The following is a 12,138-nucleotide window of genomic DNA, read 5'->3' as shown; positions in this document are numbered from 1 at the left end:
CCGTCAATGGCTGGAGATGGCAGTGGTTGGTGAAGGAAGCATTTTTGATGCTGTTCTACAGTTCTTGTCCCTGCTAGCTGGTGCTGTATCCTTCTACACTTTTTCTCATAGAAATACATGTCAACAAATCAAACAAAATGCAACAAAAATATAAATAATGCCACGCTGTAATGAATTTATAATATATGGCTGCCATTCTCAATGGGGGCCATATCACCCCCTGGGGGGCCCTGGCACATTTGAAGGGGTCCATAGGCTGGAAATAATTCTTCCCACACCACCTTACAAGATTTGTTATACAACTTATACAATCTTGATTCAGCCTATATTTCTTTCACATTGTGTTTATGGCTGTGGCCAAAAAAAGGTTGTGAATGGCTGATATATGGCAGCAAAAAGAAGGAAAGATTTAGTGGCCATCTTAAAGACTAACAAGTTTTATTTGGCATAACTTTTTCTGGAGTGACACCTTCAGCTGCACATACACTGAATTTCTTCTTCTGAACAACTGACTTGCTGGTTGTTCATGAACAAGGCTTTCAGGTGTTCGCTAGAGATGGAAACTATCTCAGAGTGCAGAGATGATACCATTCCATATCAGCTAGAGTGCAACAAACTGTTTGGAAAGGTGATGTGGATTTTTACTAGATCCATCTCAAGTGATGTTTAACTCATAATGAGAAGAACCAAACAATGTCTGGGGTTTTTGGAGCCTTGAGTTTATGTATTCCTCCTTTTATCCAGCTGGCTCTTCCAACCTCTCACATACAAAAGACAGCTCTCCCCTTAGTACTGGATGGAGAAAGCATTCCCCTCCCCCAGCATGTCAAATTCCACTTGTTCTCAGGCAGCCTCTGGCATTCTTCCAAGCACATTTTGCCATTCCAGAGAAAGTTGACTTTTGTGCTGCTATGAGGCCTTGGCAGGATTGCTATAACGAGAACCTCCTCTGGGACTGATGTCAGGCTTTGGGACAACAGGGTCCAATTGGAGCTGGCATTTCTATTAATGACCCCTGACTCTAATCTCATTGTGTGACTTCCTTTGTCAACCCCATCCCTTGCCAGTGGCTAAGAGTCCCGGCGGCTTGTGCAGCCATGTTGCCTCTGTTGCTGATGTGGAACTATGTGTGAAACATATCTCTTGTTCAGCCAACAAACACACAAATAAGAAACATATGCAGGGATAGCAAACTTTCTGACTGTTATTAAGCAAATAACTAGGGTGCATTATATTGCATTCAGTGAACTGCAAAACATAGAAGAAACAGAGAGATGGAATTGCTTCATATATACTATATTTTGAAGTTTCAAGAAGTAGTGGATAAGAATGTGTAAATAGTTTAGAACTGACTTGTACTGACAAAAGTTAGTTTATCTGGAGAGAGAGAGAGAGAGAGAGAGAGAGAGAGAGAGAGTGTAAGCATACACAACTGTATATACATGTATGCAATGTGCATATGCAGGCATATGCCCACATATCATTCCCATGGAAAAGCTGTAATCCCTGGGCCATGAATATTTTTTCCCATTTTCCCCACCCACTTTTTATGATGTTTCTGCTTTTTGATCACTTTTACATGGGAGCACCCCCAAGCCAAATATCACCTCTAAACCAAAATATCAATACCGTAAGAGGGCATCCAATCACTTTTGTATTTTATTTTATTTATTAATGTATTTGATTTATATACTGCCCTCCTTGCAGACACACTACTCTGTGAAGTTTACAAATCACTAACTCAGAATTTCATTACATTTCATTTTCATCTTTCTAGTTTTGACCACGTCCAGGCTTGGTGAAACTTGCTAGAGGCTGAGGGTGAACATGTGGCCCCCAAACCGCCCAAATAGCTCACCCCTGTTGTAGTGTTATGATAATGGCCTTGGAATGGACCAGGGTGATTCTAGATTGCATTGATTTCCAAATGCTGTCATTACTGGTTTGATTACAGTTACACCAGACCATAGGGACCATAGGGCAGTGATAAAACCATGCAGCACCTTTCCATCTGTGCCCCCTGCTGAGGTGTGCATTGTGAATTATGTCTCTGCTATGATTCTGTTTTATAGCATCATACGCTAACCCATGGGATCCGAGGCTGGGAGTGTGGAGTGATGGGAAGAGGATGTTCAATCACCCAGGAAGTTTGCCCTGGACCAGGAGTTGGAACATCCTGCTGTGGTAAGAGGGTTTTAAAATGCTGGCTGAAGGACTGAATAAGTGGTATATTAACCCCCACTGAGGAGAAGCTGGACTAAAATCATACTGGCCAAGTAGTGTTATGCCAGCTGTCTTTATATTTATGCATTTCATACAGGAAGCTGTTATGTTGCACCTTGGTGTACAGTCATCCCACAGACAAAAAAAGACCACCTGGAGTGAGAGCATAATTAAAATGCTAATAAGCCTGACTCAGAGAGAAAAGCTTTTCTCTCCACTCCCACTCCCAGGGAATGTGTGCATGTACCCTTTTGAAATGGTGACAAGAGGCACTAAGTGTAAACAGGGGGGTTAGAGAAAGGAACCTTTTATAATGCTTGCCCATATGAGGGCTGAAGGTGGAAGGAAAGTATTTTTCACCAAAGAACACTATGCTTCACTGGCAAAATCGTCATAAAAGGTGGGTGACATAGAGGCTCTTGGCTTGTGGCGAGCTTTGGTGACATGCAACTCTAGCAAGAACAAAATGAGGTGGTTAAAAAAGAAGCCACCACAAAAAGGCAGCGTAGCGAGGAGAACCAGTCTCTGGAGTCCTCAAAAGGCTTTGGTTTCTAATTCTTTGGGCACCTAGCCTATTCTCCACAACAATGTGCATTAGGACATATTTGGTATGTACAGCATCTCTGTGGGTTGGACGCATAATATTTTGTCATATGTAGCCCCATAGGTTGGATCTAAGATTGCCAGGCCTTAGATTTTGGCTCAGACTTTGTGGTCCAGTCTCTTGGACTCTGATTTTGAATTTGAAATCTCAGGCGATAGGAAATGACTAGCTTGATCTGAGGGTTCATTTTCATGGCTTGAGGACCTGCTATTTAGATATGGTCAGAGAAAAGCCTTCTTTTTTCATTGTCTTACATGGTCTAGAAGGACTGCTGCTACTGTAATTCACAAACTTGCCTTTAATGTCATTATTTTGCCTATTATCTCTCTGTCACATATGCTATTTTGTAGTTACAGTACGCTGACATCAGAAAGGGCCATCTCCTAAAATATCAAAAAGACATGCTTAAGTCTCAGGCTTTGGTGGTAATCAGCTGTATCAACAGAAATATATTGTCCACATCATGGAAAATCATAGTATCACTGAACTCTGCTTTGGTCAGCCATATCTGGAAATCCTGTGTCCAGTTCTGAGCACCTCAATTTAAGAAGGATATTGACAAGCTCAAATGTGTAAAGAGGAGGGCAACCAGGATGGCAAGATGATAGTGAGACAGTGTTGAGAATGCTGGGTATCTTTAGCCTGGAGAAGAGAAGGCAAAGAGGTGATGTAATCGCCATCTTTAAATACTGGAAGGGCTGTCAGGTAGAAAATACAGCAATGTTGTTTTCTGTAGCTCTAGATCAGGGGTCTCCAAAATACGGTCCACCGGCCACATCTGGCCCATGCGTGTGTGCAGGGGCTTCTAAACAGAGGTTTGATGGCCACTTTCAGGGATATTTGAGCTCTGAGTTATAAGGTGATTGTGCTTTGCCACTGACCTGACTGATGGAGTTTTTTTCCTGCTTGAAGTTAGCTCCTGCCCCTTGTTACTGTTTTTTTTTTTTTTTTTGGTCCTGCTTCCATTGTTCTCTCTTTCTTTCTCTCTATTCCCGGCTTCATGTGCGAGGCATAGAAGGATGTCTCTCCCACACAACAGAGACTCCAACTCCTTGTGTTTTTTTCCCTTTTATTCTTCCAGTTGTAACTACTGATTGCAACTATAAGTAAAGAAACCTTTTTTCAACTTTACATGCTTCTAGAGTAATTTTATACTGTATAAGCAAAGTGCTAGTTTGTGTGCAGAAACCAAACCAAGGGGCTGATGAAACTGGGTTGATTTCTCCATGTTTCTGATTCTAATTGAAAGGGAATAACAAAAAATTCCCAAAAAATCCTGTTACACAGCTCCACCTGCACAACAATGGCATAGTCATGAGTGGCAGATTGCCACTGATTAAAAGCTTCCTTTTGTTAGTTTGGGATGTGCATACAAGGCAGTGAACCTGCTTATACACAATGCAACAAAGTTGTTTGCATCCCAGAATCACAAAAGGAAGCCTTTAATCAGTGGCAATCTGTCACTGCTGATGACATAATTCTCATTGAGCAGGCAGACATGAAACAACAGGACTTCAACCTATGATTCTATGTACCCTACTCCATTGGATTTCTTTGGCACTGGCCAAAGCATTGACTTTAATAAGCAACATTTTCCTTACCCTTTAGACACAAAGGAACCGTAAAGAACAGAAATACAATTCCTGAGTGCAAAACCATGGTTTTTATTAGAAATAGTCTGGTATAAAAATGATCATGCTCTACACATTGTCATTGAATAATTCATAAACATCCAGGCACTGAACTTTTGAATTTTTTTATGTTTTTTTATCATTTTTGATTGGTCAGTACATTAAAGCAGACATATTTCAATCCATATGGTCATCACATACATTAATTTACCACCTATAGAAATCAGCACTTTGAACACAGTCTAGGTTTTGTTTTCATTTTTGTTGTTCTTGTTGATGGTTTTTGTGTTTTTTTTAAATGCATTTTTATTTTATTTTTTTGCAACACAGAGAATTTGGTAAGGAGGAGGGGAGGAAGACAGAAGGGAAAGCAAGATGGAAAAGAGTGAAGAAGTCAGAAGACAGGAATGAAAAAAATGAAGGGAGGAAAGAAAAATAAGAGAAAGAAAGACTCTTCACAACCACAAACCATCTCACAATTTTTTTGGATAAAGGGGGGGATTTTTTCTTTTTCGTTTACCAAGACAAAGGAAAAGAAACCAACCCAAAAACTTGCTAAAGATCTGTCATCTTCATTCCACTCGGTGTGATGTCCACCCTATTGGTCTGTTCCTCTCCTTCTGACAGAAGGCAAATATTTCTCATGGGGTGGGTTGATTGTTGTTTTCTGCTGCTGTTAGTGGCCTTCCTCTTGAAGAGCTGCCTCCAATAACCCGGCAATCAGAAACAGACATCCATGAATGGAGACATTCATCCTTGGAATCACATATGGTTCCACCCTTTCCCCAGTGTAACATACATCATCTGTGCTGAGGGGCTCAATTCCACTTTCTTGTCCATCCTCCTCATCAGCCCTTTTCTTGTGATCAGTTGTCATCAGCTGGGTTTAAATTGCATGGTTAGTATAGCTGACATAAGTCTGTTTGGTAGCCAGAGCTGAAAGAAGAGACAAATCAGTATCAATAATTAGGTTATTCACCTTGTTCAGTTTTCTGACATGGAACTTATGGGGCAAACGTTCACACCAAACTGGAGTTTTGAAAAGTTGTGTTTTCATGCACAGCTCTGTTGCCATGCTGGTAGGGCAATTCTGAATGGTAGACCCCAAAAAGCAAGTTCTCCAAACTCTGTCCTAGACCTTCTTAGAGACTGAACCACAGAAGAGAACAGACTGTTTCTGTTTCTGTGGTTTCTGAAGCCTACATACTATGAATTAGGAGAAAGGGGTTGCTGGCAAGGCTTAGTCCAGAGATGGAGAATGTGTGACTCATGAAATGTTGCCACACCGCAACACCCACCATTCTGCACATCTAATTGTATGCGATGATAGGAATTGTAGTTGAACAATGTCTAGAAGGCCAGATGTTCTCCATTCCTGACATAATCAAATGTGGACATTCTTTAACCTTCAGAGTCCTTTCTTATTGACCTTAGGTTAGTTTGAATACCTTCTGAAACACAAGAGCAGAGATGGTTCCCTGCCCTGCCTCCTCCTCTGAGTGGGTGCCTGCCAGAGGAGGCAGGGTGGGGAATCTGGGGCACCCATGCAGTGCCTGTGGGCCCGATCCACTGGACCACAGTTTGTGCCCATCTCTACACAAGAGGCATCTGAATCAACATCTTCCACAAAGAGACTGGTTCATCCTAATAGGAACTTGCATTGAATTGCTTTTTTTCTGTATTGGGGTGACCAGAATGATCCAAGCAACATACACATGTGTGTGCACACACAAACACACACAGAGAGAAATTGTGGAGTCTGGTTTTGTCTTGAGGAGAATTTGTCATGGAATCCAGTCTTTTGGGAAAAATCAGAGGGATTGCTAGAAATGAGCAAAGGCAATCTACGATGCAAGTGAGCAACTGTGCTCAGAGAATAGGGCTCGCATTGAGCAATTTACTTCTCCCCTGGGGTGTAATATGCATTAAACGGCAAGAGATAAAAGAAGGAAGAAAAGAAAAAGAAATCGGGGTGTTTTTTTTTCTGGTTTTACTCCAGGCATTGGAATCTGTGATGAGTTGCTCTTAATTAAATACCCACTTCCAGATGGGAAGCTGACTCTTCTGAGATAACAGATTAACCTCCCTTATGGACACCAGAGCATAAGAGCACTCTCCTGATCCTCCTTGTATTATTTCAAAGGAAAAGAGTAAAAGTGATTACACTCTGAGTACTGGAGAGGCTTTGAAGGTGGACAGAGCAGATTCATCTGTGATGGATGCAACACACAACAGGACCAGGAAGAGATTTTCTCGAAGGAAAGGGACCAAACACATATCTTCCTGAGGACTAACACTTGGAGAGAGATCTTCTTTTACATTGTATTATACTGAACCATCTAAGCACTAATCCAAGAGTAGGCAAGCTAGCACTCGGCAGATGTGTTGAACTACAGCTCCCATAATTCCTGATCATTAGTGACACTAAGGGACTTGAATTCTAAAGTATTTTTCCTGACATAAATCTTTTCCTTGTCCTAATGCTATTTACTTTTGAAAGTGGGTTCCTAAGAGAGAAATGGTAACCAGGAGAACTAAGCACAAGATTTGGTTCAGATTCTAATTTAGAAGTTTAAAGAATAGTCCAGTGCTACTCAGACTGATTTGAAGGCCTACCCATCCAGTATAACTCAGGTCCACTTCTGAATTTTGATGATGGGATATAGGTTACCATGCCTCAAGCTGGTTGTCACTGAAAATCAATACACACTTTTTCTGTTGCCTATAATGGGTTACCTTTTGAGGTACAATAGCCCTTAAGAGGATAAACTTGTAAACCAATAAACACAGGTGATTTTCTACTACACATTTTTAATTTTTGATTTTAAAAAAGTGAATTGCCAGCATGAGTTCTTGTACTATTTGACAATGGAATTGCAAAGCATTTGGGGTGGGGGTAAATGAAACAGGCCTGCCAAACTTGGCTGAGTACGTTAAAAAAGCTTTAAATGATAGACTTGTCTTCCCCCAAATTTTGCACAGACAAGTTATTAAAAGTGGCATACAACATAGAGATGTAAACATCTGTAAAACTTCTGTGGGTAGAAGTAGTAGTTTTTGTGGTGGCAAAGTCTTAAATTTGAGGGTGGGGTGGGCAAATGAGACATTCTTTGAGATATCCTTTTTCTGAAAAGCATAGTAGTCTTCAGAAAATAAATAAAAATATAGAAACTATCATTAGCCATTGTATATTATGTATGTTGAGGTTGGAATTGTGTGGCCTACAAGACCGTCCACATGACTTAACCAACTGAGCCTAAAAATAGAAAATGGCATCTCTTATACCACGATCTCATTGCCTGCGTACTTTTTCAGGCCAAAAAAGCCCTTTTCCAAAACCAGGACTGATATGTGTTAGGCCTTCAGCAAGCAAGCCTTCAGCAAGGGGTCTGTAGTGATCAGGGCACTAAAAATATCAGCTCAACATGCAGCAGCTGGGAAGAAGGCAAGTGCCATGCTAGGGATCGTCTGTAAAAGCAACTGAAAACAAACAATATTGTGACACCTCATTTCAAATCTGATCCAGTCACACTTGGGATATGGTGTACTGCTCTAAACACTGGATCTCAGAAAGGACTTTGTTCAGATGGGAAGACATGGCAAAAGACAACCAAAATGGTCAGGGAGCCACTTGGAGCACCTTTCTTCCCAGAAGAGGCTAACAGGGCTGAATAACATGCCTAGGAAGAGAGGCCTGGAAACATTTCATAGAATCACATACAAAGGGTTTCCTTATGTTTTATAATCAGGTCCATCAGATCATGTGTGTAGGAATGAAGAAAACATACTCTTGTCCTCCCTTTCTCCAGTAAAGCATTTGATAATTGATACTGGTCAGATTTATACACATACAGAGTTTGAAGAAAAAATGGGGGGACTACAGTTCCCAGAATGCTGGAGAGACTTCTCAAAAACCCCTGGATGTTTCTGGATGTGCTGTTGTCCATTTTTGGTCTCTCTCTCTCTCTCTTTTGGTTTGTTTTGGTTTTTACGATGTGGACGCCTGGCAGGATACAGGCTGTAGGAATTCCCCTAATGATGCCATAGATCGTTAGGCTGGGAGAATGTAAAGAGAGTTGCCCACCTGTGTACATTCCAGATGCGCTCGCACACACACACACACACACACTAAGGACAATCAAACTATAACTTAACCAGTCATGTCTGTTGAGTCATCAGGAGCTTCTGTGTACAATTTCTTATTTCAGTAAGAGGACTAGTACTCCCAGAACTCCCCAGATGACATCTTTGGAATATAACTCCTAGAATCCCATTCATGAGGTAAGCTGTAAGTTGGGAAATCAATAGCATCTATGGAGAGGAAGATGTATTCTTACATGTTGCTGTTCAGCTGAGATGACAATCGGAGTCCCCTCAGCCCAGAGGGGCAGACAAACAGCTTAAGTGGGGACCCCAGAGTAACTGCAAACTTTATTCTTGATGTAAGAAGACTTCTAGGATCACCCAAGTAATTTTTGGACTATACTTTCCAGATTCCTCCAGAAAGCATGGCCATCTGAGAAATCTGTCTTATTGAGTTATTTAAATCAAACAGTACTATCTGTGCAACACTTTATGTCTCTAGTTCTTGACATTTTGGTTTGGTAATTGTACTACAATTCCCAGGATGCCCCGCCCCCACTGCCAGGTGAAATGAAGTTATTGCCAGTTATTAAGCTGGAACAATAGCAGCATTCATGGAAAATTTCACATCCCTAGCTTCTACTGTCCCAGAGATCTATGATGATAAGAAGACTAAAACTCCCAGAATCCCCCTGGGTAAATTCTTTTAACTACAACTTCCAGATTCCCCCAGACAGTATGGTAATTACCAGTATCAGCTGGTAAATCAGTACTACTCTGTGTTTCTAGCTCTGGCCATTTTTGTTAGAGGATTAAAACTCCCAGAATTCCTTGAACCATCATGGTCGGTCAAGAATAGAAGTCAACCATTTATTTAAGGTGGCACCTGAGTAGCATCCACATGACGTTTTGTGTTTCTGCCTCTTCCTGTTTCATGGATCTTTTGAGATAAACAAGCTCACATATTTTCTACTGTGTTTCTGTTACATTTTTAAAGTTTCATATATATCAAGTTCATATGAAAATAAATGAAACCAGACCACTCAGAAAACAATGAGCAATAAAAAGTCGACAGCGTTAATTACAAAGATTATAGAGAAATTATGCTTGTAACATAAAGAAATTGCCACAATCAGTTTATGACATCTATTCATGTTAAATCAGAGGGACACCCAAGTCCATTAATACAAGCCTACAGCTGGGAAGTTTTCTTTTCTGGACTATATGATGCTTATAGAAATCCAGAATATTTTCCAGCCTCAGCTAAAACTAAACCCACTCTTGCCTCTGCCTGAAAAGCACACCAGGAATGATCTTCCACTCTCCACAGTGCAGTGCTAACTCCAAAAAACAATGATTACAATAATGTACCACTGAGTTGTTTCTGACTTATGGTGACCATTCTCAGGGCATTCAAGGTATAAAATAACCAGAAGTGGTTTTCCAGTGCCTTCTTGTGGGGATGCTCTCAGACTGAGCAGTGTACAAAAGGTCACACAGGCTAGCATTTCTACAGAGCACAAAGGAGAACTGAACTCCCAATTGAGAGAAGAGTGGAGGCAATCATTAATTTCTGGCACTACCTTTCCCCTCCCCCCCCCAAACCACTATTCCTGGGATCTCCCCAACCCAGCCTGATGAGGCGAATGCAGGCAGCACCTGCTGAATGGTGAGGGTTTTTCCCTACCTGTGATGATTCTTCTCTGACAAATGAACCTTATTGAAGATTTCAGGCACTGTTATCCTCAGATAACGATTAGATGGGCCATAAGGAATCAGAGCTGACAGCGCTATTTGTTAGCCACAGTGTTTTCATAGCCAATCTGCCTCCAATCAAGCCCTGTAAATTATTTATTCTCTTGTTTATTTAAAGATACGTGACCTGCCATTGACAGAGTGAAAAATGTCCCTTCCTTCCAGGGCTGACAACCCCGTAGCAGCTCCTGTCCTTGGTGTTAACAATGCGATCACTCTCTGATATTTTTTCCCAAAGTCGCCTTGGCATTTGTATAACGAGCCATGCCAGCTTCCATTTCGGTTCAGCTGCTGCATTCCAAGTGTGAAGCATGAGAAAGAGTCCAAGGTATTGAGCACAGTGGGAAGATGGCTTCCTTCTCTGCATTCTTTCTGTCTGAGCTGGCTTTTGCAGCCACCAAGAACAGGAAAACTGATTCGTTTACTGCTTCCTCCTGCCCCCCACCCCCTCACAAGCCCCAGGATTGTGGAGTGCAAGGAAGGAACAAGGAAAACTGCAATTCATGACTTGGCCAAGGTTAAACCCCTTCTCTCCTCACAGTGACCAAATCCAGTTTGTCTCTACTGTTTTTAATTTTTAAAAGGAAATGCTGGGAAATATTACCATCAAGGACCGATTGTCTCCTTCACTCCTAGAGTGAACATAAAGCAGCAGCCACTGCTATAAGAGCAAATGGAACTATTATTTCACAGAAGCTAACTATGGTATGAGCTTCTCCAGACTGATTGTTTTGGGTGTAGGGTGGATCAAGCTACAAAGGGCCTGCTGAGGTCTGAGGGAGGAGCAATGTGCCATTTGGCATGCTCCTCTTGTCCAAACCACAAACAAACCCTTGTAGTTTGATTAGCTGTCAATTAAGCACTTCCCCTGATCACCTGTGGAGGGTCAGAGGAAGTGAATTTATTTATTTATTTTTACATTGCTCCTCTGTTCCTGGGTCAGTGCCATTTCATTTTCTCCCTTCCCCCATCCCTGTTTTCCTCATCTTCCTCCCACTTTCTTTCTCACACTGTTGCTCAGAATCTGCTGCTAAAAGCTAATCAATAGTGTACCAAAAGAATGCATGCCCTACCACTGGGCCAGAAATTTTGTCCTACTTTTCAATATTTTGAAAACGTTCTTCAGATGTTTTCCATATGAAAAGAGGGCAACAACTGAAAGAGTCTGAAATGTCTTAATTCTATGGAGCCCCCTTGATAATTTATTCCTGTATTTGTTTCTAAATTGAAAAGTGCCAAACATTTTTCCCTTCCCACAAATACTGATTGGAAAAAAATTACTAGAACATCATTGGCTCTATATTTGTTCATGCATTTTTTAAATAGGACAACTAATGTGAGCAGATAAATATGCAGCTCCTCAGATGGTTACCGGTTTAAGAGACAAGTTTGGCTAAGCAGCTTAAGGTGTTCAACACTTTCAGCCTCTCAGTCGGAATAACCTCTAAAGAAGAGTTCTAATACTCAAAAATTGCTGGGCAATAAATTGCCTTCTGTACAACTCTCTAGACCCCTTTCCTTGCATCTCTGCTTGTGGTGTCTTTCTTTTGTTGGTACAAGTTTATAATGAATGCATCATTGTTCCTGTTATCTGTCACCACTGATTCCCAGGTGTTTTTGGTGCAGGTCAAAGAAATATACTAATGGGGCCGCAAGCAGAACACCAGCAAAAGCAGGACAAAGTCAGGAAGCTTGTGTAACCATAACAGCAAAACTTGCTGGTACCTTTCATCATAAGCTGTCAAAGTTATATTATAAAGGCCAGCCTATTGAGACAGGTGATTCATAATCTGATTAAATGGAAACCCAACAGCAGCCTTTCGAAGAAGCAGGCAGGACAAG

At 41.3% G+C, this 12,138-nt stretch overlaps 1 protein-coding gene across 3 annotated transcripts in view; it reads right to left on the bottom strand.

The window, feature by feature from the left end:
- Window positions 1–4,471: 4,471 nt before the first annotated feature.
- The window catches only part of GRM4 (glutamate metabotropic receptor 4), a 368,710-nt gene continuing 361,043 nt past the window's right edge, over window positions 4,472–12,138 (bottom strand). For all 3 annotated transcript variants that reach the window (XM_072997425.2, XM_078392715.1, XM_078392716.1), the window contains one exon: window positions 4,472–5,394. In XM_072997425.2, coding sequence (XP_072853526.1) covers window positions 5,345–5,394 — 50 coding nt within the window. In that variant the 3' untranslated portion in view covers window positions 4,472–5,344. The remainder of the gene's footprint in view (window positions 5,395–12,138) is intronic.

The sequence above is a fragment of the Pogona vitticeps genome, chromosome 4 (assembly GCF_051106095.1).
Source record: "Pogona vitticeps strain Pit_001003342236 chromosome 4, PviZW2.1, whole genome shotgun sequence".
Taxonomy (NCBI): Eukaryota; Metazoa; Chordata; class Lepidosauria; order Squamata; family Agamidae; genus Pogona; species Pogona vitticeps.
The sequence above is the reverse complement of the archived record's forward strand: the minus strand, read 5'-3'. Positions and strand labels throughout refer to the sequence as shown.